The following is a 27378-nucleotide window of genomic DNA, read 5'->3' as shown; positions in this document are numbered from 1 at the left end:
GTTCACATTTCGAAAGTAGACAGAAGGGAACTAATGCAAAAACGGGAGCAATTTTATCAACTTTAACGGTTGATTCACAACATTAAATGACCTCCAAACATAGCAAAGGTTACTATGTTTTTGTTTTTTTTTTAAATGGAAAAAAAAAAAAAAAAAAAAAAACATGAATGGTATCACCAGTTACTTTGCCAAGTAACTTTTTTACTACTGTGTGTGTATTTCAGTACTCAGTCACTACACTAGCCAAAGAGCTAAGAGGCATTTTAACAGTCGAAAATGTTTACATTTTAAGTGTTTATTTCATTTTTTTTAAAAAGCAAAATAAAGGCAGTTAAAAAAACCGAACTGAAACCGTGATCCCAAAACCGAGGTTCAAACCGAACCGTGGGCTAACTGAACCGTTGCACCCCTAACTGACGCGCACACCGCGCTCATATTTTTTTATCATCTCCCTCTTAATTTGAATGCTAAGTGTCACCTTTTTCCTTTTTTCACCATCTACATTAACCTTCTTGTAACCCATGTTTATTTCTCTCTCAAGAAAATCCGTCTTGCAGGAAAACAATGAAATTGCGACGCGGTCATAAATCGTGGTATTTTGAGCGTCTCATATGTTGAGACAAACGACAAGTTAAATTTTACGTCTGATGTCGAAAGGATCGTATGTCCAGGTATCCATCTACATTAAGTTTGTTGCAGCATGTTGTGATTGAGTATGGAAATGAGACATGTATCAATTGTTTCTCCCTTATTCCCCCCTGGATGTTGTGACTGAATTTTCGCTACTGATTTGTTTTATTCTGAATTTGGATGCTAAAAATTTAAAACATTCAATGTTAGAAATTGTCAAATTCCAGTGTAACATATGAACTTCCATAAAATGGACTCAGTTTGCTTTATTTGTGCATAAAACAGTAGTCTTTCCCAGAGTAACATTTTTGGTTTGTCAGCAAAACCAAATCATCCCAACAATAATGCTAATATGGACAAAAAGCAATAAGGGTGTGTTTAGCGTTTCGACTTGTCGCCAGTGCTGTTGCAAAGCAACTGGTGGAGGTCATTGTTGAGCGAGTACGCTGAAAGTGCTTCCTGGAACTCCCGCAGGGGGCAGTAGAGTCCACTGCAGCCAGGAATACGCTGATCCTGGAGAAAACAAAAGAACTTAGATGGTCACTAAAACTGCTGAATGGGGGAGCTGGAGTGCCAAAATTCAATCAATGCATCATGGCAAATACATTGAATTAACTGTTATTTCAATATTTAATTCAATATTTTCATTGACATTTTTCATTTTTAAATTATGCCAAAATAAAATCAATAAAAAGGGACATAAAATAAAAATGTAAACTACCGTAATTTTCGGACTATTAACCGCAAATTTTTCCCCTCATTTGAAACTCTACATCTTATAGTCCAGTGCGGCTTATTGGTTGATTTATATGGGTTAGTAAGGAACACTTTATTTGACGGCGGCATCATAAGCCTGCTATAAGACCGTCATTATGACATGACACTATCATGGGCATTAATGAATGCTTATGACAGATGTCATTAAGTATCATCTGGCAAATTATGTTAATAACTCCATGTATATCCAGCTCGGATCTTTTAAATCCATTCAAAAGTGAAATAATTTTCCGGATGACACAAAATGACATCTGTCATAAGCATTCATTAATGCTCATGGCAGTGTCATTTCATGATTATGATGGTCTTATGACAGCCTTATGGCACTACTGTCAAAGTGTTACCAAATATCATAACTAGCGATTAATGAAACAACTGGAAAAGTAACTGAAGAAATACTTAGCACAGAACATGAATTTTGATTGTTATTTACATTTGTAGCGCTGCAATGCATGCTGGGAGGCATGTTGGATGACAACAGTGTTGAAAGCAAGTGGCAGCAGAGATGGACTCTCCCTCTCAGTGGAGCAGTGATGGCCAAATGAAGCTTCTTGGAACCACCATGAAGCTTCTTGGAAGCTTCATGGTGGTTCATTTTTTTCTTATGACAGTCTTATGATGCCGTTGTCAAATAAAGTGCTACCGGTTAATATCTTTTGGTGTAAATGTCCCATAATGCAGTGAGGACAGCTGCGGCTTATAGTCCAGTGCGGCGTATCGATGAACAAATGCCATTTTCGTGTCAAATTTGGTAGGTGGCGGCTTATAGTCTGAAAATTACAGCAAATGGAAATGCATAGATAGAAATTATTTACATTTTAAATAACAAATTTTAAAATAAAATACTGAAATAGTAACCAATTGAATGACAGTTAATTCTTCATTGATTAATGTCAATGTTGTAACTCCTGTCTACCTTTCCCATGTAGGACACTTTGACAAAGGGCTCCTTGGTGCGCCGGTGCTGGTGGAGCTCCAGCGTGATGTCGGCGGCGTACGGCGGCCATTTCATGTCGAAGATGCCCAACGCCATCAGGCACGGGATCAGTGTGGTGTCGTGGGCAGAGTACAGGAACAACTTCCTGATTGACAAAAACCGCACACAAACACCAATTGTAATACCAGTTTAGACAGGAGTACTCATCAAATCTCAACTCTTTTAGTGCCATTGAAAGATGATAGACATCCAATCATCCTTGAATTACAATTAGTTGTCATAGACATCCAATCCATTTGAACTGGGCGGGTGGCAGCGAATGAAGTGGATATCTGTCGCCGTCAATGGAAGCCAAGGAATTAAAAAAAAAAAAAAAAAAGTGTGTATATATATATATATATATATATATATATGTATTAGCGGTGTTAAACGATTAAACTTTTTAATCGAGTTAATTACAGCTTGAAAATTAATTAATCGAAATTCAAACCATCTATCAAATATGCCATATTTTTCTGTAAATTATTGTTGGAATGAAAAAATAAAAGACAAGATGGATATATACATTCAACATACGGTACATAAGGACTGTATTTGTTTATTATAACAATAAATCAACAAGATGGCATTACCATTATTAACATTCTGTTAAAGCGATCCAAGGATAGAAAGACTTGTAGTTCTTAAAAGATAAATGTTAGTACAAGTTATAGAAATTATATATTAAAACCCCTCTTAATGTTTTCGTTTTAATATAATTTGTAAAATTTTCAATCAAAAAATAAACTAGTAGCCCGCCATTGTTGATGTCAATAATTACTTATGCAATGCTCATGGGTGCTGAAGCCTATAAAATCAGTTGCACCCAAGCGCCAGCAGAAGGCGCCAAAACTCCGCAAAACACACCAGGTGCACATTTAACTGTGTAATCTCTTTGAGCGGGGCATTTGTGCGTTAATTGCGTCAAATATTTTAACGTGATTAATTTTTTAAAAAATTACCGCCCGTTAACGCGATAATTTTGACAACCCTAATATATATTTTAAAAAATATATATATATATATAAATATATATATACACACACATATGTACAGTGGGGCAAATAAGTATTTAGTCAACCACTAATTGTGCAAGTTCTCCCACTTGAAAATATTAGAGAGACCTGTAATTGTCAACATGTCAACAAAGACCCAGCCACGTCTCATCTTCAATGCCCTTGCTGATGGAATGAGATTTCCACTCAAAATCTCTCAATATATGGCCCCATTCATTCTTTCCTTTACACAGATTAGTCGTCCTGGTCCCTTTGCAGAAAAACAGCCCCAAAGCATGATGTTTCCACCCCCATGCTTCACAGTGGGTATGGTGTTCTTCGGATGCAATTCAGTATTCTTTCTCCTCCAAACACGAGAACCTGTGTTTCTACCAAAAAGTTCTATTTTGGGTTCATCTGACCATAACACATTCTCCCAGTCCTCTTCTGGATCATCTAAATGCTCTCTAGCGAACCGCCGACGGGCCTGGACGTGTACTGGCTTCAGCAGGGGGACACATCTGGCAGTGCAGGATTTGAGTCCCTGGTGGCGCATTGTGTTACTGATAGTAGCCTTTGTTACTGTGGTCTCAGCTCTCTGTAGGTCATTCACGAGGTCCCCCCGTGTGGTTCTTTTTGACGCCACGGGGTGAGCTCTTGCATGGAGCCCCAGATCGAGGGAGATTATCAGTGGTCTTGTATGTCTTCCATTTTCTAATTATTGCTCCCACAGTTGATTTCTTTACACCAAGCGTTTTACCTATTGCAGATTCAGTCTTCCCAGCCTGGTGCAGGTCTACAATTTTGTCTGTGGTGTCCTTCGACAGGTCTTTGGTCTTGGCCATAGTGGAGTTTGGAGTGTGACTGACTGAGTGAGGTTGTGGACAGGTGTCTTTTATACCGATAGAGTTAAAAAATGGTGCCATTAATAAAGGTAACGAGTGGAGCCTCGTTAGACCTCGTTAGAAGAAGTTAGACCTCTTTGACAGCCACATAGCTTGCTTGTTTGTAGGTGACCAATACTTATTTTCCACTCTAATTTGGAAATAAATTATTTAAAAATCAAACAATGTGATTTTCTGTTTTTTTCCCCACATTCTGTCTCTTATTTCAAGTAGAACTTGCACAATTGGTGGTTGACTAAATACTTATGTGCCCCACTGTACAGATTTGTCAGGTTACGACATGCCTTAACAAAAAAATATTGCCTCTTGTTATGAAATTTCAGGATACAAAAGGCAACAATGACTGGTACTCGAAGCTCTCAGACTTTACTGAAAGTAACATACTTATAGCTGCTCTGCCATTGGCCGTTTCCTGCATCTTCCCGGCATCCAGTTGGCAAAGAAGGATGTATGCGTATGTATGTATCCCAGCGTCCTCTTCATTTGCCCCTCGTCTTCTGACAGCTTTACGTGAGTGTATTAACTTTTATTTGTTATTCTTAGTTTTTCAGGTGATGCACAAATCTAATTGCAACATGTATTTGATACACGTTTCCATGCATTTTCATGCTTTATGAAAGATTTATGTCTGAATTTTGGGGTGTGTGAAACGGATTGGGGCATTTACATGGGAAAACACCTATACTTACAGAATTTTCAGGCTACGAAACTACTTCCAGAAACAATTCCGTAAGTAGAGGTACCACTGTGTTTACTGTTACCCTTTTTAAGTAAAAAATTTAATTTAATAAAAATTTAAACCTTGAAGTACGTATATCACAAAATAAATTGATACGATTAAATGATAAAAAAAAATGCTTATGTATCCACATTGAAATTAAAACTATATACTAGGCAATGATAAAAAAAATGCTGATGTATTCACATTGAAATTAAAAATGTATTCAAGCAAATGTTGAAACAAAATTTGCAATAAAAAAAAGGGATTAAAAATGAAATAAAAATGTGAAAAATCAAAATAATTCAAAAACGTAAGCATCTTGAAATGCATCAAAACTGACTGATTGACATGAGTTTGTCACTAGTAGAAGTCGAGCACTAAGAGTGGCTTAACCTATTGGGCTCTGATGAGCTTCCTTTTAGTTTCTCTTCCATGTTCAGTAACAACATATGCAGCAGAGGTCCCACGCACAACTGCAAGTTCTCCCTGTCAGACACACACAAAGGATTCTTTGTGTCATTCTGTCCTCGAGACCGGTTAAGAATGATATCAGTCATTGACTTTTGCAACGGCCCACCTATTGCTGGGTTGGTAGCAGTGAAACATCACGTCCACGGCTCGCTGCTCCACTCGCTTTCTCCACGTGGAAAGTGCGGGCGGGCAAGGCAGGCCGTGAGCCTGACAAAAAAACACGCTACCGTCAATCCTTTTACTGTTAACGACAGATGAGACGGGGTTCCTTCACGTTAAGTGAAAGACTCTTCAAGACAATGTAGACCGACCTGTCTGGCGACCATGTCGTCCCTGATGAGTATGAAATCGACCTCAGATTTGTCCCGAATTCCCAGGTCGTTTCTGATGCTCTTGAGGTCGGCCGCCAAGTCCGGCAGGAGGCTCACCTCTTTTAGTCGGGGGCTAACACCAAAAACAGTTAAAATTACATTTTTAATTTTGAGTTCTTTGATCTTGAAAACCAGCGCAAAGCACAGACTGACTAACTTGATCTTATAAATGGCCGAAGTCAGACTGCTTTGCCAAACTAACAAACCTGCCGAGCATTCTGAGCAGCCGGCATCCGTGGTAGTTGGGGTAGAGGATTTCCGACTCTGCGTCTGTGGTTATTATGGGAACTGTTTCTGCATCAACAAAAGAAATATAGTTGGGGGGATTAGTGCTGCAACTATTAATCGTTCAACTCTAAAAAAGCTTCGAATCAAATTTTGCTGCTTCGAAGATTCGTTTAGTTAGAGTGGCGTTGTCATGGTTTGTCTTGAAGGAGTTGCATTTAGTTTAATTGATTTGGGTGGATGCACTGCCTTTTAGTAGCAAAAGTGAATATGATATAACTTGTCTAACATGGCTGAATTCAGCTGCTCACTGTTAAGACCAACATAACAACATAAGGTAAGTTTTGGTTTGAGCTAAAATGTTTGTTTATGCATTCGATATCTTATTTAGAAGTATATTTAGCAGTTTTTGTGGGAATATGTGGGAATATGTGTTTGCAGGATTTTTTTAAAAGCTTTGTTAAAAAAAAAAAAAAAAAAAAAAAAAAGCTTTTTATAGGATTTTAACTAGCGGAAGTTTACTATGCATGTTAACCAGTTTTCTTTTGTTGTACAGTGATCCCTTGTTTTTCGCTGTTAATGGGGACCAGAACCCGCCACAATAAGTTAAAATCCACGAAGTAGCGCCCCCCCCCCCCCCAAATTTTTTTTCCCTAACATATAATACATGTTTTTCCACGTTTTTCCCCAAAGTATATATATATTTTTAATTATTAAATTTATTAGGATCATGGAAGCTTCTACTTGGGGAAAATATATACATACAGTATATCCTGTATATACATAATATAATATAAATATACAGTACTGTGCAAAAGTTTTAGGCAGGCATCCTGCCTAAAACTTTTGCACAGTACTGTATATATATATATATAAATATATATATATATATATATATGGCGGAAAACACAGACAAGACTGAAAAAAACAGTTTCTGCTCTTGCACTCCTCTTTAAAAGAAACTGCTGTATTTTAAGCCAAAACAACTGTTGTGTTTGATATAACAATATGTCTATATGCTCCCATAGCAGATTCATGGCGCATTAAGCCACTGAACTATTTTTAATTAGTCCGTTTTACCCTGAAAACCCCCGTTTACAGACATCGCACAACAGCTTTTGTTTCAACCCAGCCATAAAACGAAGGTAATTAATCATATTTATTATGTCTGTCGTTTTTAGCTTAGAATCATTAATTGATGTCTCATATTTCGTTTAAAAAAAAAAAAACGACTAAAAAAATTATTCACTCGCATATTTTTAACTTTTAAACAAATTATGTTACAATGAAAAAAATGGCGTCTGTAAAAAAGTCACAGATATCTACCTTAAAACTATCGCTTAATTGTATTTCTTTTGTTATTGTCGCATTTTCTCTGATATTTTAGATGATAAATAATCGATCTAAAAAAAGAAAAAAGAAAAAAAAAACGTTTATAAGGGCAAATGTATGAAAAAGAAAATCTGTCTGCGATTGGGCGTCTGCGATTTCTAAATCGCGACCCTTGTTATATTACCATGTTTCACCCATAAAATCCCCCAAAAATCTAGCTGTGGCCATTCACAGCTGTGTCTTGACACTGTTATACATGCTACAAGGAGTTTTTGGATCGAAACAAGGTAAGTACGCGATAATATCTCGTTAAAGTCATGGCATCTGTAATTCTGCTCTCGCGTGCTCTCACCTCCAGGTAGGGTTTTGCTGTTTAAAAAAAACATTTTATTTTCAAAATGCCCACCTGTTCAAAATGTTTCTTCCCCCAGAAAATTGAGATTTTAAGCTTTCCAGTGATGCATAACACATTCATATCGGACTATTTTGAAAGTTGGCCAAATTGGGCGTCTCAGAGTGAAACTTCAAGTCACCAGTCTAGTGTTTTCCGCCATATATCGATAAATATATATGTAGTGATCCCTTGCTACTTTGCACCCTCAGTCCATTGCAGATTTTTTTTTTTCAATTTAAAAAAAAATAAAATAAAAAATACAGATGAGCTGTCCGAGCCGATCTTTACACAGGAGTTGCTTATTAAACTTAATGATGATTGATAGATAGACTTCTTCTTTGAAACGTGAAAAAAAAAAAATAAAAATCAGTGGATAAAATTAGTGTAACTTTGGCCTGAAATATTTACGTAAAATGAACGATAACTGCCTGTTTTTTGCTTTTAACCTAGAATCTAGACTGTTTTACGTTCATATCCATAGAAATTCTGCGATTTAAGCAATTATTTACAAGAATTTTCAACTTGAAAATCTCTTTTGTTTCATGACGGTCGTCGTGTTGGATTTTATATCTCTACACATGACATTTAAATTGCTATTTCTTGCAAACACTTGTACGATATGTTAAATATTGCTATTGATCCTGAAAATATAGGTAATTATCTCTGCATTTGGTGATTTCTGTGCATCTAGCGTCAAATCTTGAGAATATTACAGTCATTTTAATTTTTGTTAATAAAAAAATAAATAATCAGGATTTTATTTCGGAATGACTTTGAATTTTTTGATGCCGTTGCTCATGGAGACTCACATAAGGGAGGGGCTTATTTTGGTTTTAGGCTTTGGTTTTGAAAATATTTGAATTTTTATGTTTTTTAAAATAGGCTTCCTATGGATCGGCTCTGAGCCCCGTGTCCCGTCAACTGATAGTGAAGTCCATGATTAAAACCAATTAATTAATTGATTACCTAAATAAATCGATAGCTGCAACTAGGGTTGTTCTGATCATGTTTTTTTTGCTCCCGATCCGATCGTTTTAGTTTGAGTATCTGCCGATCCCGATATTTCCCGATCGGATTGCCTTTTTTTGCTCCCGATTCAATTCCAATCATTCCCGATAATTTTTCCCGATCATAGTCATTTTGGCAATGGATTAAGAAAAAATGAATAAAACTCGGACGAATATATACATTCAACATACAGTACATAAGTACTGTGTTTGTTTTTTATGACAATAAATCCTCAAGATGGCATTACTTGTAATTCTTAAAGGATAAATGTGACTTTGTATATTGTGACTAAATATTGCCATCTAGTGTATTTGTTGAGCTTTCAGTAAATGATACTGTAGCCATGCCCAAATGCATGATGGGAAGTGCAACCATGACTGTGCATAGTGCTACCAATTGATATATCTTCTCTGCGTTGGGAAACAACATAGGGTGTTAATAAAAAGATCAATTACTACCTTGCTTCCCCACATTGCCTCCCACGATATTTCTAATCGTAGGGAAAGGGATTGTAAGGCTTTAGCCAACTTCAAAAAGGCTCCAAAGGCTGCCAAAATTCACTCTACTCATTTTACACTGCCTTTTAGCTCTCTATATAGGTAAAACGGCGCCATTACAGATTGAGCGCGACAATGCGTGAGTGGATCATGCAGCGCATGCATTAATTTCGTAAAATATTTTATCGTGATACATTTTTTTAAAAATTCATTACTGCCATTATCGGGATAAATTTGATAACCCTACCTTAAGCCTAAACTAAAGACTCTGGATGAGTGTAACATATTATGTCTGTAACGTTAAATACAATTAGAAGACGATTTAATTAAAAAATATACTGTATATATATTAAAAAAAGGAATGTCCGATATTTTTTTGCCGATTCCGATACTTTGAAAATGACGATCGGGACATCTCTAGCTGCAACCCTAGAAAAAAATTGCGGGAAGAAGGAACAATTAGCGAGCGTACCTTTTTGTTTTTGCTGGAAAAGACCAGCCAACAAACACCTGGCAGACTCGATGGTTCTTACAATGTTGGTAGAGCGCACACTTCCAAAAAACAATAACAAAAATTAGAATCCACTAGTTTGATTGAAATATTATTGTCATCTTCCAATCCACTTACTAGACCTCGTCAGTGCAGAAAGTATCGGTGAGGAAGGGACATTCCTGGACGTATTTTCTCCTGAAACGTTCGCCAAGCTCGTACAGCTGCTGCATGCCCAAAGTGGTCAGCTGACCCGCAAACACGCCGCCCTGATAACATGGTGGGCAACAAACTCATATGCAAGACCAGGATGGCCAAAATGAAATCAAGAAAAATCAATGAAATAAAAATGGCAATCAAAGTGAAATAAATCATTAAAAATTTAAATAATACAAATCGTAATGAATATTGAAATATATAAATTTTGAAATAACTAAATAAAAGGTGAAATAAATGCGGAAATAGATCTTGGGGAAAAAAATACATATACAGTGAGGAGCAGAAGGATTTCCACTCCTTGTGATTTTGCAAGTTCAACCACTTGAAAAATAGGTAGAGGGCTCAAAATTCACTAATAGATGCATTTCCACTTACAGAGACATGATCTTAAAAAAAATCCGGAGCTCAGATTCTGTGATTTTTCAATAATTTTGAAGCCTTTGTTTGCAATAACAGAGGTCAGATGCTTTCTGTAGTTCTTCACCAGGTTTTCACATATGGAAACAGGGATTTTGGCCAATTTCGCCACACAAATCTTCTCTAGATCTGTCAGGGTTTGGGGCTGTCGTCGAGAAACCCGAAGTTTCAGGTCCATCCAAATATTTTCTATTGGATTGAGGCCTGGAGACAGGCTAGGCCACACCTTGAACTTTGATATGCTTTCTACGCAGCCACTCCTTGGTCAGCTTGGCTGTGTACTTCAGATCATTGTCATGTTGGAAGATCCAGCCGCGACTCATCTTTAGGTCTCTGATTAAGGGAAGGAGGTTTTGGCTCAAAATATGACGATGCATTTCACCATGAATCCTCTGCTTTATACAGTTCAGTCGTCCTGTCCCCTTTGCCGAAAAGCAGCCCCAAAGCATAAGGTTTCAACCCCCATACTTCACAGTGGGGATGGTGTTCTTGGGATTGTACTCATCCTTCAGGGTACCCGCGGGTTATTAAAAGTATTAAAAAAAGCATTGAATTTAGTTTTCCATTATTAAAGGTATTAAAAGTATTAAATTAGCTGTTGTAAGTCTGGATTTTTTTCACCGTGGTCTTAATTTTCAAGAACATCTCAGTGCAACCTAAATTATATCCGTGACAAAGTTTTTTTTTTTTTCTTTAAATCCATAACGAAGATGACGCATAGAATTTTTACGATGCACTGCACTACAAATCGAAATGCAACTCGTGCGTGCCAAACCAGCACAGCCGGCAAAACGGAGAATCCATCCACCTCTGCATCGGGAATGCGTCCGTTTGTCGGTGGAACGAAAACCCTGCAAGCAGAAGTATTGTGGATTATTATTATTTCAACAAGTTAGCGAGAAAGAACCCTGGCCCGGCCCGACGTAATAATTGACATTTTAATTTTGGTCATGTTTTCAGTTTAATTTAGCTGTTTCCAGCTTGCTATGTTTATAATTATGATGTTTGTTTACCGCTTTTCCTCTTACTGTGAAGAGGGAGGAAGGCCGCCGCTATGATATTTAAGTCATTAGCCATCTGCTGTGACCCGGGAATTTAACGCCTGCTTTCATGCCCACTGCTTCCCATGTCAGTTGACACAGGAAATTGTTTTCACACACAACTGCTGCACAGTTAAGTCCCGCGATATTCCCGTTGTTTTGGAGTACGTGATAGGGGCTCAAATTACATCCAGATACTTTAGGTTGCAGTTTATGGGTCATGCGAAGGCAGTGAACCTGCTTAAACATTTCGGTTTGCCTTTCGAATGAATGTGAATTTCGTTTGTTTTAACTCGAGAGTTAGCCATGTTCACTGGGGTCTTGGCAGGTGCACTAGTGGCTAGCCTGTCACAGAAGATGGCTGGTCTGAGTCCTGTCCTCCTCCTCTTTTTGTCCATAATTATTGTGTGCGTGTGTGTGTTTAAAAAAAATTCTTACAGACCTTCAAATGTTACTTTAAATGTGTTTTAATTGTATCTTCAAGAAATGTGCATTCTTTTGTCAAACACACTTAGTAATTGAGGTTAAATTTGATGTTCAGTGCTTTACAGTATTTATTTAAAGTGCCTGTGACACGAAAAAGCATGTTTATTTCATAATACACGCGGTATTTTATGCCCCTGAATGATATGGGCCGCTTGGATGTGTGTGGAAGCGATCGCTATTTTTATTTAGTTTTTTTAATCCCGCGCCATGAAAATGAGTGACTTCCGGCTTCGGTCTTGCATTGAGGAGGAGGGCGCTGTGACGTGTACGGTAGAAGACGTCCTCTTCACGCTACAGTGTACTGTTGTGTATGAGGACGAAGGATTCAGCTGATTTTGCGGATTAATACGTTTATTTTTCGCATCACGCCAGCCAAACGGCTGCAGAAAAATCATTCTGTATGAGGGAGATGCGTATGCTCCTTTTTGGAGTTTCAAAAGGTTCCCATTCACCGTGGATATTTACTGTTGGACCATTGGACTTACGAGGAAGTGAGTAAACATCTTGTTTTGTATTATGTCAAATACGAATACAGCGATTACAAAGTAAACACTACAAACGTCCTTTAAATGAAGGACTACTTACGTTTGATATATTGATAGGCATGTAAAAAGCTCTCCTAATGCTCATTAGCAGCAGCACGTTAGCTGCACAACAACTCCAGCCACCCTCCTCCGGGGAACGAACTGTAAATTGCTCTCCGCCAGGCGGTTTGCCGATCCCCGAGGACAATCGACAACCGGGTCGTCATGTCAAATAATCCAGGATAGTTATGTGTGATTTTCCGCTTCGAAGACTTTGAAACATCACTCGGTTCGGGTTAGCATGTCGGCTAGCTGTCACGCCTTCTGGTTTGTTTACATTCTCCGAAGCCGGGGAAGGGAAATGACATATGTCCGATTTAGGTGTCATAAAATATCGTTCGGGAGGTGCGACAGTAAAGGTGAAGTCGACAGTTTTGACCATTATGGAGTAATTTTGCCATGTCGTCCTGAATAAATGCATTTTTATTATTTCATATTCCATTCAGCACAAGACTGTTATTTGTCATGACCATGCCATTTATTTAGCAATTGGGGAAAATACTTGGATAAAAAGAATATCCTGTAAAAATATTGAAGTAAAGAGACAGAAACAATGACATTTTGCCGCTCTCTTCGTCGCGTTTTCCTCGTTGTGAATAATTCCCCCTCGACGGGCTGACTGGTCCTTCTCAAGCCATTTATATAGCAATTGGGGAAAAATACTTGGATAAAAAGAATATCCTGTAAAAATATTGGAGTAAAGAGACTGAAAAAATGACATTTTGCGGCTCTCTTCGTCGCGTTTTCCTCGTTGTGAATAATTCCCCCTCAATGGGCTGAATAGTAAAACCGATGAGCCCAGTCTACCGCTGACGTCATCCACCTGTTGGGGACGCTAAAGCCCTATAATGGTAGGCGTGGCTAACCGGCAGATTAAAAGACTAATTTCTCGCCATCTGTGCTTTTCTAAATTGTTGTATATAGTCGAATCGTCTCAAAATATGATTCTAATTCACATAATAATGCCATTTAAGACTTTTTTTCTCGTGTCATATGATCTTTAATGATTCAATATGATCTAAATAATGGGTGCGAGAAAAGCATTAATTTCAGTTGAAATGGCATTAAAAAAGGTCTTAAAAGTCTTGAATTTAGATTTATCAATCCTGGGGGGACCCTGTCCTTCTTATTCCGCCACACACGACGAGTAAAGTTTGCAACAAAATGTTCGACTCATATGACCACATGACTTTCTCCCATGACCCCTCTGCATCATTCAGATGATGCCTGGAAAACTTCAGATGGGCCTTCACATGTACTGGCTTCAACAGGTGAACCTTCTGAGCAATGCGTGATTTTAAACCAATGCACAATAGTGTTCTCCTGACAGTAGCCTTTGAAACTGTGCATCAAGCTCTCTTCAGGTCATTGACCAGCTCCTACTGTGTAGTTCTAGGCTGAGCCCTCATTTTTCTCATCATGAGTGATGCCCCACGAGGAGAGATTTTACATGGAGCCCCAGTCCGAGGTAGATTATCAGTCATGTTTAGCCTTTTCCATTTTTTAACAATTGCTGCAACTGTTGATTTATTCTCACCAAGCTGCTTTCCAATTGTCCCATAGCCTTTTCCAGCTTTGTGGAGCTCAACATTTTTTTCTCTGGCGTCTTTCAAAAGCTCTCTGGTCTTGCCCATGGTAACAGTTGGATTGATTGTGGGGTGCACAGGTGACAATGATGAGCTCAAACGGGTGATGGGTGGGTGGTTACTCATGGGGTAAAGGTGGACTTTTGTAAAGGTAGATTGACAACTCTTTGAGTGTCATAATTATTGCTGATTCTCAGGGGTACAAATACTTATGAACCTCAGTAAATTACAATTATTATTATTATTTTTAAATCATACATTGTGATATAAGTGGAAATGCATCTATGATTGAAAATTCAGACCTCTATCTATTTTCTAAGTGGGTGAACTTGCAAAAGCACAAGAGGTGCAAATACTCCTCACTGTATACTATATATATTTGGGGTGGGAACCTCAAGATACGATACGATTTGCGATACAAACCTCACGATATGTTGAGACAACGATTATCGATACATTGGTCAGAAAATCATTCTAGGATACTGAAGGAATCTGACCTTTTAGCCAGATTGGCGGAATTACGCCTGCGCTGGTGCAGATCCAATGACCCAGGCCGGCGAGTTCCCGACAACCCAACCAAAAGGCCAAACTCCGCGCATTCACCTTAGTCTTAACCCCTTGTACTGACTCTATTTTGAAAGCTGGAAAAAGGCTTTGAAAAACAAGTTGACAATTTACTCTGAGTCGACAGCAATCATACAGCACAGAGGGACCCAGGTGAGGATCCAAGGTCGGCATATCACAAGTCAACAAAAGGTTCCCGAGAAAAAATGACAATGTGTGGTTAAACATTCAGTCTTTTGAAGGCTCTCGCGGGGCGGGCCATGGGTAGGAAGAAGGGTGTGTTTAGGATCTTCTATCGCTGTTTGGGCTGTTTAGTTTGTGCCTCACAGTTGCTGAATCACTGTTACTGGGCAACCGCAGTGGGAGATTTTGCCCACCTCAGCGTCAAAGGGGCTCTTGGAGTCTTATCAGTCGTGTTATCAGTTGGATATTGGGCGTTCTCCGGTGCTCCTTGTGTTGGGGCAGGACGTCCCGCTATTTGTTCTGGACTGTCTGGAAGAACGGACATGCAGACGTGGGCTTGTAGATGTCTTGCCTCGTCAGCGTCACTCTTGCTCAATCAGTGGCATGACGCACGTGTTGGGCTTCCTTGATAAGAAGGCGCCATGAATGTCTTTATGCCCTATGTTCTGCTTGTTTTCCTTAAACTATGGTATAAGTGCTATTTATTTTATATTGGGTGTGTTAGAGTAATACAAACAGTCAAACAATAAATACGAGAAACGATACTATTCCCTGATTGATTATATTAAGTGTGTTAGAATAATACAAACAGTCGATCGATAAATACGAGAAAAGATACGATTCCCTTCATTACACTACAAAATGACTAATAAACAGAAAAACAAGCTATCTTCATTCTTTTGCTGTAATTTTATCACTAGTACACGTCCAATCCATTTGAACTGGGAGAGTGGTAGTGAATGAACCCCTCCCACTTCAAATGAACCCCTCCCACTTCTATGGCTGTCAGTGGCAGCCAATGCCAGGTAATTTGGGCCATTTGAGGTCATTACCTGTTGATTTTCAGTCACTTTTTGTTGATTTTGGGTCGTTTTATGGCTCATGTCCTGTTGATATTGGGTTACAGAACAGGCATGTGCTGGTATGAGATTTTGACGGTATAATAACTTTAAGCAAAAATACAGCGGTTTCACGGTATTGCAATTATAGCTCTAAAGTGTGTTATTTTGATATGTATGGGTTCAAAAAAATCCATTGAACAGGATTTGACCTGTTGATTTTTCATTCGCTACAACCATCCCACTTCAAATGGATTGGACGCCTACTAGTGATAACTAATAAACAGAAAAACATGAGTTTTTGTACAATATCCTAGTATCAATAATTGTATCGCCATATCGTTATAGTAAGCCTTGTATCGCAAATCGTTTCGAGAGGTACTCAGAGGGTTCCACCTCTAATTATGACACTCCTCGTGATCTATATGTCTCAAGACAACAACATAAAAACCTCCATATTTCTCGAGCGTGCTCATGAAACCTACTCACACTCAGCTTCTTCTTCCTGTAGCTGTCCTCCAATGGAGATGAAGGTCTTTGCCCCCCATCCAAGTTTGTCACCACATAGTTCATGTGGGTGTGAGCTGGAGGCTCCAAGAGGCTGGGCACCCATTGCGCCTTCCGCAAGAAAAATTGCATTAAAGCAAAAGGTGCAGCCGTGGCGAATGTCTGAATTTACCTCCAACACATCAGGGATGGAGCCCAGCGGCGTCCGAGCGCCGTGTCGAAACAGAACCTGGACCAGTTTGAGGTCGTACTGTGAAGCGTTCTTCTGCCTCCACCACCACACTGAACCCAGAGCGATGGACACGGTGCCAAAGACGCCCACTTTGGTCCAAATTTTCCTCATGGCCGTCCAGCTTAAGACGATAACATCAATTGAGGAGAGGGGAGATAAGGGAATTTATGAAAACGACTTGATGCAATGTGTTTAGTTGGGGTTTTCCTAGTTCTTTAGGAGGGGTTCAGAACAGGACATTCCGTAAGAATACAAAACTGTTTCTCAACTGTGAGCTACATAAATACATGTGACTTGAATAAAATGAGTCATTGTGGCATTTTGTAACAGTTCTGAAGTTTGGTTTGGCCTAAGGTGCCCGAAATGTGTGTCATCAACTCTTTTAGTACCATTGATTAATTATAGAAGTCCAATCATGTGGCTCTTTATTTAAACGTGTTTGCCCCAAGTAAGATGTCCAATCCATTTATGAACAAATGCGAACAAGCATGGGTGTAAACAAATATGACCAACGGCCCCCGGTGTGAACCATTGGTGGAAGATTTGAAGATTTTCCGTATGCCCCCCCGGCCCCCCGGTGGAGAAACATTTGTCTGGCAGAGAAATTAGAACACTTAATTACAGCTTCAATCATCATCATACCCAGAGGTGGTAAGTAACACGTTACATTTACAGTGCCTTGCAAAAGTATTCGGCCCCCTTGAATCTTGCAACCTTTCGCCACATTTCAGGCTTCAAACATAAAGATATGAAATTTAATTTTTTTGTCAAGAATCAACAAGTGGGAAACAATCGTGAAGTGGAAAAACATTTATTGGATAATTTAAACTTTTTTAACAAATAAAAAACTGAAAAGTGGGGCGTGCAATATTATTCGGCCCCTTTACTTTCAGTGCAGCAAACTCACTCCAGAAGTTCAGTGAGGATCTCTGAATGATCCAATGTTGTCCTAAATGACCGATGATGATAAATAGAATCCACCTGTGTGTAATCAAGTCTCTGTATAAATGCACCTGCTCTGTGATAGTCTCAGGGTTCTGTTTAAAGTGCAGAGAGCATTATGAAAACCAAGGAACACACCAGGCAAGTCCGAGATATTGTTGTGGAGAAGTTTAAAGCCGGATTTGGATGCAAAAAGATTTCCCAAGCTTTAAACATCTCAAGGAGCACTGTGCAAGCCATCATATTGAAATGGAAGGAGCATCAGACCACTGCAAATCTACCAAGACCCGGCCGTCCTTCCAAACTTTCTTCTCAAACAAGGAGAAAACTGATCAGAGATGCAGCCAAGAGGCCCATGATCACTCTGGATGAACTGCAGAGATCTACAGCTGAGGTGGGAGAGTCTGTCCATAGGACAACAATCAGTTGTACACTGCACAAATCTGGCCTTTATGGAAGAGTGGCAAGAAGAAAGCCATTTCTCAAAGATATCCATAAAAAGTCTCGTTTAAAGTTTGCCACAAGCCACCTGGGAGACACACCAAACATGTGGAAAAAGGTGCTCTGGTCAGATGAAACCAAAATTGAACTTTTTGGCCACAATGCAAAACGATATGTTTGGCGTAAAAGCAACACAGCTCATCACCCTGAACACACCATCCCCACTGTCAAACATGGTGGTGGCAGCATCATGGTTTGGGCCTCCTTTTCTTCAGCAGGGACAGGGAAGATGGTTAAAATTGACGGGAAGATGGATGCAGCCAAATACAGGAACATTCTGGAAGAAAACCTGTTGGTATCTGCACAAGACCTGAGACTGGGACGGAGATTTATCTTCCAACAGGACAATGATCCAAAACATAAAGCCAAATCTACAATGGAATGGTTCAAAAATAAACATATCCAGGTGTTAGAATGGCCAAGTCAAACTCCAGACCTGAATCCAATCGAGAATCTGTGGAAAGAGCTGAAGACTGCTGTTCACAAACACTCTCCATCCAACCTCACTGAGCTCGAGCTGTTTTGCAAGGAAGAATGGGCAAGAATGTCAGTCTCTCGATGTGCAAAACTGATAGAAACATAATCCAAGCGACTTGCAGCTGTAATTGGAGCAAAAGGTGGCGCTACAAAGTATTAACGCAAGGGGGCCGAATAATATTGCGCGCCCCACTTTTCAGTTTTTTATTTGTTAAAAAAGTTTAAATTGTCCAATAAATTTTGTTCCACTTCACGATTGTGTCCCACTTGTTGTTGATTCTTGACAAAAAAATTAAAATTTTATATCTTTATGATTGAAGCCTGAAATGTGGCGAAAGGTTGCAAGGTTCAAGGGGGCCGAATACTTTTGCAAGGCACTGTACTCAGTAACCTTTACTTGAGTAACTTTTTGAGAAAAATGTCCTACTGAGAGTAGTTTTACAATGCAATACTTTTTACTTGAGTAGATTGTGAAGAAGAAACACTACTCGTTACTCTGCTACTTTGGGCTACACTAGTGGTTATATTTTTCCCCTTTATTGTATATATTGACTTTTTTTTTTTGCTCAGAGATGTCTACAGTGGCTGTCTCACTAATGAGATGTCTCAACAATAACCACAATTATGGCAATCAAAGGTAGCATTGTTTTTCTCCAATAGAGGACGCTCATGCTCTTTGGAGGGTGATGTTTACAGTGATGTTCTCTTCTGAATTCAATTATTTTTGTGTCATCTTTTTGACGTAATATGGTCATGTAATAGGTTATAGTACAACCCCTAGCAAAAAGTATGGAATCGCCAGTCTCGGACGAGCACTCACTCAGACATTTTATCATGTAGAACCAACTTAGATAAAAAGCTTGAAAAAATAATTAGTTCAAAAGTGCAACTCTTTAGTATTCAGAAACACTAAAATAAATGAATAAAAAACATTGTGGTGGTCAGTAAATGTTTTTTTTCTAGATTAAGTGTAGGGAAATATATGGAATCACTCCATTCTGAGGAAAAAAATATGGAATCATGAGAAACAAACACAGAAATAACAATCAAAACACATCTCTAGTATTTAGTAGCACCACCTGTGGCATTAATGACAGCTTGCAGTCTCTGAGGCATGGACTTGATGAGTATTCATCAACAATTTGGTGCCAACTCTCTTTGATTGCAGTTGCCAGATCATCTTTGCAGGTCAGAGCCTTGCTGTGGACCTTTTTTTTTTTTTCAATTTCCACCACAGGTTTTCAATAGGGTTGAGTTCTGGGCTATTTCCAGGCCATGACATTGACTGTATGAGTCTTTCTCCAAGGAATGCTTTGGCAGTTTTAGCTTTGTGGCATGATGCATTGCCATCTTGGAAAACGACAAACATATTTTCTATTAAAGGGATAAGAAAGCTGTCTAAAATTTCAATGTAAACTTGAGCATTTATTTAAGATTTAATCACAGCCATCTCCCCAGTGCCTTTGCCTGACATGCAGCCCCATATCATCAAGGACTGAGGGAATTTTGCTGTCTTTTTCAGGCAGTCATCTTTGTAAATCTCACTGGAACAGCACCAAACAAAAATTCCAGCATCATCACATTGTCAAGAGTCAAAAATCTGCATTGGACAAAATGATGATTGCTGGAACTTTTGTTTGGTGCTGTTCCAGTGAGATTTCACAAAGATGACTTCCTGAAGAAGACATGAAAATTCCCTCAGTCCTTGATGATATGGGGCTGCATGTCAGGCAAAGGCACTGGGAAGATGGCTGTGGTTAAATCTTCAATAAATGCACAAGTTTACATCGAAATTTTAGACAGCTTTCTAATCCCTTCAATTGAAAATTTTCCAAGATGACAATGCCTCATGCCACAGAGTTTGTTCTACATGATAAAATGTCCCAGTGAGTGCTCGTCCGAGACTGGTGATTCCATACTTTTTGCTAGGGGTTGTATAGTATAATAATAAAAGTTCATATAAATGAAGTTGTGCTGAGAAAAAAATATGTACATTTATGACACCTCTACATACAAAGTTAATTTGTTCAAGGACCTTATTTGTAAAGTCGAAATGGTCGTATGTTGAGCAGGATTTCCCCCTAAGAATACATTATAATTCCATTAATTCATTCCACAGCCCAAAAACCTGCCCTAAATCCTTAACGAATACTGCTGCTACTATTGCAAATAGCGATTACACAACGCAAAACACACAAATTACAAATGAAAAATCAGAATAATAATATAATAATAGTAATAATAATATCTGTAATGAATCGGGTGCTAATGTGGTGAATGTGTTTTGCGTGGTGTACCTGAGTGAGAGATTTTACTTTTAATGTTCTGTTGTTACTAGCGTCAACTGCGGCGGACAGTAGGCGTGTTGTGTTGCACAAGTTCTGAAAGAAATTAAAAACCTGACAAAGCTGGCGATTCCTTTGGTGATTTTATTACAATTATATATAATTAATTATAACAATTATATATATATATATATATATATATATATATATATATATATATATATATATATATATATATATATATATATATATATATATATATATATAATATACAATAATAATTGTCACCTTAACTTATAAGGACTGTCAAGATCGTAGACATTCTACGGCCGTATTGTCGAGCCAGTTCAGACCACGCTCATATTTTTCTATCATTTCCCTCTTAATTTCAATGGTAAGCGTCACCTTGTTCCTTTTTTTCACCACCTGCAATAACATTCTTGGAACCCGACTGGTTCCACCATATTGTCCGTCAGCTCGTCGTGTTTACATACTACCGCTGCGTACATTCCTCCTATTACTGCGTGTTTTTCTGCTTGTCTAAGGAATCACCGCCTAGTAAATGAACCCAAAAACCTTCCTGACAATCGTTAACACTGATTAATCAAAATGGTGAAGGCATGTATGGCGGTTGGTTGCAGTAATAGAGAAGATAAACGGTCATTTTAGAAGTTGCTGTGTGCCCATTGTTAAAAGGGCAAATCTCTAAAGCAGCACGGTTTATGTCGGTCCATGATGCGTTTGTGTCGACAGCCGTCAGACAGCGGCGAAAACATCAATATGATGCCAACACGATCGCAGACATCATCAGACAGAGACTACGAAGCTCGTCGCCACGGTCGTGCAGCAAGAAGGTGAGCGCAATAACACGTTTTGTGCTGAAAAATAGCCGCCCTGTGTGAAATGTCCCCCCTGACGGGAGCGCCCACACGAAAACGACTTTCTTGTACTGTGAATATGTATTATTTTACTCTGCTTGAACTAATAAATGTCATACCTGTGTGATTGTCATTGGGATATGGTCGTGAAAACCTGTAGACTAATACATTTCTGTTCAAAGATGGTTATCTGGCCACGATTTGTTACTAAAATACAGTAGTAATATTTTGTGTAATTTAATTATTTAAAACTGATCTTAGTCATAAATCCATTACTGTAACGCGTCCATGAAAACATTTGATGTTTTCACGTCAATAAAGCGTTATAAATAAGCGCTCCCGTCAGGGGGGACATTTTACGCGGGGCAGCTATTTTTCGGCACACACCGGCCCGTTGTCGACCAATTATTATTTTACAATCGTGACAACGGTGACGTTCAGCTGACCAAATGTCGGTGTATATTCGGGCCAGTGCCGATTTTGGGTACCCGACTCCTCATCGTGACATAAACTGGAGTATGATTGGAAATTTTGTGGTCTCGGGATGAGCTCTGACCCACGGGACGGGACCGGACGGGAGGAAACATCGGTTTGGGCATCAAATATGGATCTGGCGACTGGATTGACCGAAGCTTTTCCAAATAACGGCTTTTATGCAACTCATCCAATGAGTTTACAGCGTCTGAAAGCCACCTGTAGAAACTACTACCATTGACAATACGGACACACAATGACGGACAATATGGCGGCACAATACAGCGATCACGTGATTGTGTGACGTTGGTGATTGGGGTCTATAATGGTAGGCGTGGCTAGACTGCGGATTAAAACACTAATTTCTCGTCATCTTCGCTTTGCCAAATTGTTGTATATAGTCGAATCGTCTCAAAATATGATTTCAAGTCACAAAATAATGCTATGTAAGACTTTTTTTTTTATCCTGTCATATGCACTTTAAGATCAGGCAGATCTTTACTTTAACTACTGTCCGCATGAACGTTCCATTTACTTATTTCAAACATCTATAGTTTTCGAGGGTTAAGTTTGTTTCCCCATACAAATACTGACCTTTAAAAAGAAATAAAAATTAACAGCTGTCAGGTACATACGCAGAAATTCGAGTTACGTCAACAGCGTAGTCAACGATATCTGTCGTAAACAGTGGAACCTGTGTAACATCCCCAGTATAAGGTGTTAGCTTTTAGCTCCTGAATGTTGGCCCACCTCTTTTTCACGTTACCGTTAAGTGTTTTTAGAGGAACGGTCGTTTTTTTTTTTTTTTTAATTTACAAAGTGAGTTCTTTGCGAGCGGGCCAACTCACATTAAGACAGATGATGTCAGGTACAACTCTTTGGAGCACAAAGATCACACGACAGCTAGCGAACAATGATAACACCAAACAAACAGACGTTTATATCGTCAAAGCGACAACTTACCTGAGAAATAAAAGGTCAAATGAAGACTCGGTGTCGGTTTTGGTCCAAAAGACACTTGAGCTGCCGGTTGAAGTCCGGACATGCAAGGAAATGGAACGCAGAGCTTATCGATGTGCCGCACTCGAGGGAAGACAACTACATTTCCCATCAGGCATGTGCTGTAGTGACGTTTACGTCTTAACTAATATATCGTTAACTGGAAGTTTTCTCCATGTTCACGCTTCCCATGTGGTTGAACTAATTAGAAATAATTCACAGAGGTTTAACTAAATGTTTCAAATGGAAATTCCAAGGAATTATCAGTTTTACTTCTTTGAAATAATCTTTTTTACTAATTTTACAACTGCTTTGTACTTTTTAAACACCACTTTGTTAGTAAAAGTGAACGTACTAGCATAACATCTTCGTCCAAAGGTTTTTGGCTGGCGGGCGCTCCTTCAAAATATTGTCTGCCCTACACTGGTGAGTGAAAATATTACACAGTTTTAACAGACAAATCATTTATTGGGGGAAAACGTAGCAAATACACAAAAATTAAAACACAAGTGCATATAAATGATAGGGTGAATAGATTGTTGCTTCTGTTACACACACACAAAAAGTTTTATTGAAGTGTTTCTAACTAACGTCCAAGCATACTGCCTGATATTGTTTAAAACAAAAATAGAAAACATAAAAAATCATTTCCACCAAAACGAGGGAGAAAGTAACAAGTGCAACGTTGCCACCTAGTGGCCATATATAAAATACGACAGGCATTCGCATGAGAATTTTCATCATTTTTCTTTTCAGATGTGCTTATCTCATTTTAAGGCAATTCACCTATTTTTTTTGCTAACTTCACAGCTATCGAGAATGCAACCACAATTCCCTGAATAGTCAACTAAATAAGTCTTCTACATTTTGACACAACATGATGTAGAAGTACACTGAAACCACATCTGATTGACTGTCAACGCTTAATGAAATAATTCTATTAAATTTTATTTTATTTTTTTAAATGCACGCTACTTTGTCCAGTATCTATATCCCGCATACACAAATTTTAGCCCCGAAATACAGTACTGTATATGCACTTGATGCCTCCCGCAACAATGAGGCGCTCTAAAGTGACCGCACCCTTTTTCTTCAAGCAAAATTTGAAATACAGGCTTTGCACAACTCATATTCTCTAACATGTAGGATGTATCAGAAAAAAATTCTCTGAGTTCACTGTACAGAGTCTTCAAAGGGACAGACAACAGCTTTCTCATGTGCACCTTAGTGGAAATAATAGTTTTTAATAAATTCAAAAAGAACCATTTTAAAAATCAATTTCGTTTTCTAATGTGTAATAGTGGAGAAAGACATCATTATAAGCCAGAAGTCCCAGGAAGTGGCCACCCATCCTGAGGACAGACGCTTTTATTGTTAAAGTAGTGATGCACGATAATAGTTTTCAACCGATATTGATAACCGATAATTTCCTGCCCCTTCCACCCGATAACCGATAATGTCACGCCGATAATTCTATTCTAATATGTATGTAAAATTTTAAAGTATACAAAGATCAAATGTTACTGTGCAAAAATGTAATTTAGTGCTATTTTTTTTTCCACATCAAATGTGAACTAGTAGTAAATTCCAACATCTAAACAATGGCAATGGCATTGTGTAATGGTAAGCTTTTGGCAACAATTACTTAGAGAGTAAACACCCAAGTTGCACAAAAATGCCTTTAAAAGTAAGCCATTCCTAACATATATCACATTACTACACTGCAAAAACACCTCCTTAAAACTAGCAGAATTGGACAAAACTGTTGATTGCGCACATTTGGAGGCTAAATCAAGTATATAATTATCGGATTGCATTATCGGTTGAATTTCGTTTTATCTGGATTATCTGTGTGACATCATAATTGCCATTATCGGCCGATAATTATCGGTGACCGATATTATCGTGCATCTCTAGTTTAAAGCAACACTTTGTAACTTTTCAGTTTGGTCGATTTTAGCGACGCTGGTGGACAAAAGCGGTAGTGTTTTCCCTCTAGGAAGACAGACTGAGGACCAGTGTTGTGTTGAAAAAAATCTCCCGGTCCCCTGCAGATGCCTCAAACCAGTGTTTTCAACCGGTGTGCCGCGAGAAATTATCCTGTGTCGAATTTTTTTTTATTTTTTATTTTTATTTATGTCGTCGGGCGGAGTTGCAATAGGAAGGAATAAGTAGAAAGTTATCGGTCGTGTGCAGATGGGGGAGGTATTGCAAGTATGTAAGTGTCAATATACACGAAAGTGTCCTTTCCATTATATCTAGAGATGTCTCCGATCACGTCATTTTCAAAGTATCGGAATTGGCAAATAAATATCGACCATGCCTTTTTTTTAATATATATATTTTTTAATTAAATCGTTTTCTAATTGTATTTAACGTTACAGACATAATATGTTACACTCATCCAGAGTCTTTAGTTTAGGCTTAAGGTAGGGTTATCAAATTTATCCCGATAACAGCAGTGATTAAATTTAGTAAAAATGTATCACGATAAAATATTTAATGCAATTAATGCATGCGCTGCACGACCCACTCACGCATTGTTGTGCTCAATCTGTAATGGTGCCGTTTTACCTATATAGAGAGATAAAAGGCAGCGTATAATGAGTAGAGCTAATTTGGGCAGCCTTTGGAGCCTGTTTTTAATTGGCTAAAGCCTTACAATCCCTCTCCCTATGATTAGAAATATCATGGAAAGCAATGTGGGGAAGCAAGGTAGAAATTTATCTTTTTCTTATCATCTTATGATATTTCCCAGTGCACAGAAGATATATCAATTGGTAGCACTACGCACAGTCATGGTTCCACTTCCCATCATGCATTTGGGCATGGCTACAGTATCATTTACTGAAAGCTCAACAAATACACTAGATGGCAATATTTAGTCACAACATACAAAGTCACAAGTCTTTCCATCCGTGGATCCCTCTCACAGAAAGAATGTTAATAATATAAATGCCATCTTGAGGATTTATTGTCATAATAAACAAATACAGTATTTATGTACTGTATGTTGAATGTATGCAGTGGGGAGAACAAGTATTTGATACACTGCCGATTTTGCTGGTTTTCCCACTTGCAAGCCATGTAGAGGTCTGTAATTTGTATCCTAAGTTCTCTTCAACTGTGAGGGACAGAATCTAATACAAAAATCCAGAAAATCACATTGTATAAATTTTAAATAATAAATTTGTATTTAACTGCATGAAATACGTATTTGATACATTACCAACTAGTAAATATTCCGGCTCTTACTTCTTTTTTAAGAACCCCTCCTGTTCTCCACTCATTACCGGAAGTAACTGCACCTGTTTGAACTTGTTACCTGTATAAAAGACACCTGTTCACATGCTCAAACAAACAAACAAACAAACAAACAAACAAACAAACAAACAAACAAACAAACAAACAAACAAACAAACAAACAAACAAACAAACAAACAGACAAACAAACTCTCCACAATGGCCAAGACCAAAGAGCTGTGTAAGGACATCAGGGATAAAATAATTGACCTGCACAAGGCTGGGATGGGCTACAGGAAAATAAGCAGCTTGGTGAGAAGGTAACAACTGTTGGAGTGATTATTACAAAATGGAAGAAGTTCAAGTTGACGGTCAGTCTGCCTCGTTCTGGGGCTCCATGCAAGATCTCACCTCGTGGGGCATCACTGATCATGAGGAAGGTGAGGGATCAGCCCAGAACTACACGGCAGGACTTGGTCAACGACCTGAAGAGAGCTGGAACCACAGTCTTGAAGAAAACCATCGGAAACACATTATGTCGTCATGGATTAAAATCCTACAACGCACGCAAGGTCCTGCTGCTGAAGCCAGTGCATGTCCAGACACGTCTGAAGTTTGCCACTGACCATCTGGATGATCCAGAGAAGCAATGGGAGAAGGTCATGTGGTCAGATGAGACCAAAATGGAACTTTTTGGTCTAAACTCGGCTCGTTGTGTTTGGAGGAAAAAGAAGGATGAGTACTACCCCAAGAACACCATCCCAACCGTGAAACATGGAGGAGGAAACATCATTTTTTGGGGCTGCTTCTCTGCCAAGGGTACAGGACCACTGCACCGTATTGAGGGGAGGATGGATGGGGCTATGTATCCCCAGATCTAGGCTGAAAACCTCCTTCCTTCAGTGAGAGCCCTGAAGATGGGACGTGGCTGGGTCTTCCAGCATGACAACGACCCAAAGCACACAGCCAAGGCAACTAAAGAGTGGCTCCATAAGAAGCATCTTAAGGTCCTGGAGTGGCCTACCCAGTCACCAGATCTGAACCCGATAGAAAATCTATGGAGGGAGCTGAAAGTCCGTGTTGTCCGGCAGCAGCCCCGAAACCTGACGGCTCTGGAGAAGATCTCCATG

General features: G+C 38.8%; 1 protein-coding gene and 1 long non-coding RNA gene across 2 annotated transcripts in view; one reads left to right on the top strand and one right to left on the bottom strand.

The window, feature by feature from the left end:
- Nucleotides 1-876: 876 nt before the first annotated feature.
- On the bottom strand, nucleotides 877-23116 carry acp6 (acid phosphatase 6, lysophosphatidic). Its single transcript, XM_057851816.1, has 11 exons — nucleotides 22970-23116; nucleotides 16390-16570; nucleotides 16200-16328; nucleotides 9931-10061; nucleotides 9775-9854; nucleotides 6053-6140; nucleotides 5787-5919; nucleotides 5582-5682; nucleotides 5398-5490; nucleotides 2324-2489; nucleotides 877-1143 (listed from the first exon to the last, which is right to left on the bottom strand). The coding sequence occupies exons 2-11, from the start codon at nucleotides 16558-16560 to the stop codon at nucleotides 1009-1011; spliced, it is 1227 nt and encodes a 408-aa protein (XP_057707799.1). The 5' UTR covers nucleotides 16561-16570; nucleotides 22970-23116; the 3' UTR covers nucleotides 877-1008.
- Nucleotides 23117-23201: 85 nt separating this feature from the next.
- The window catches only part of LOC130927229 (uncharacterized), an 88037-nt gene continuing 83860 nt past the window's right edge, over nucleotides 23202-27378 (top strand). Inside the window, exon 1 of the long non-coding RNA XR_009066370.1 lies at nucleotides 23202-23431. This is a non-coding gene — a long non-coding RNA (uncharacterized LOC130927229). The remainder of the gene's footprint in view (nucleotides 23432-27378) is intronic.

Source organism: Corythoichthys intestinalis, chromosome 12, assembly GCF_030265065.1.
Source record: "Corythoichthys intestinalis isolate RoL2023-P3 chromosome 12, ASM3026506v1, whole genome shotgun sequence".
Taxonomy (NCBI): domain Eukaryota; kingdom Metazoa; phylum Chordata; class Actinopteri; order Syngnathiformes; family Syngnathidae; genus Corythoichthys; species Corythoichthys intestinalis.
The sequence above is the reverse complement of the archived record's forward strand: the minus strand, read 5'-3'. Positions and strand labels throughout refer to the sequence as shown.

What these genes read in the sequence shown, in the direction of transcription:
- acp6 (XM_057851816.1), bottom strand. Translation starts at nt 16,560, where the DNA reads ATGAGGAAAATTTGGACCAAAGTGGGCGTCTTTGGCACCGTGTCCATC. An exon ending in TTCTGCACTGACGAGGTCTA is followed by an intron (nt 9,855 to 9,930) that starts GTAAGTGGATTG and finishes GTTTTTTGGAAG; the next exon opens with TGTGCGCTCTACCAACATTG. An exon ending in CTGCTCAGAATGCTCGGCAG is followed by an intron (nt 5,920 to 6,052) that starts GTTTGTTAGTTT and finishes TTTTGGTGTTAG; the next exon opens with CCCCCGACTAAAAGAGGTGA.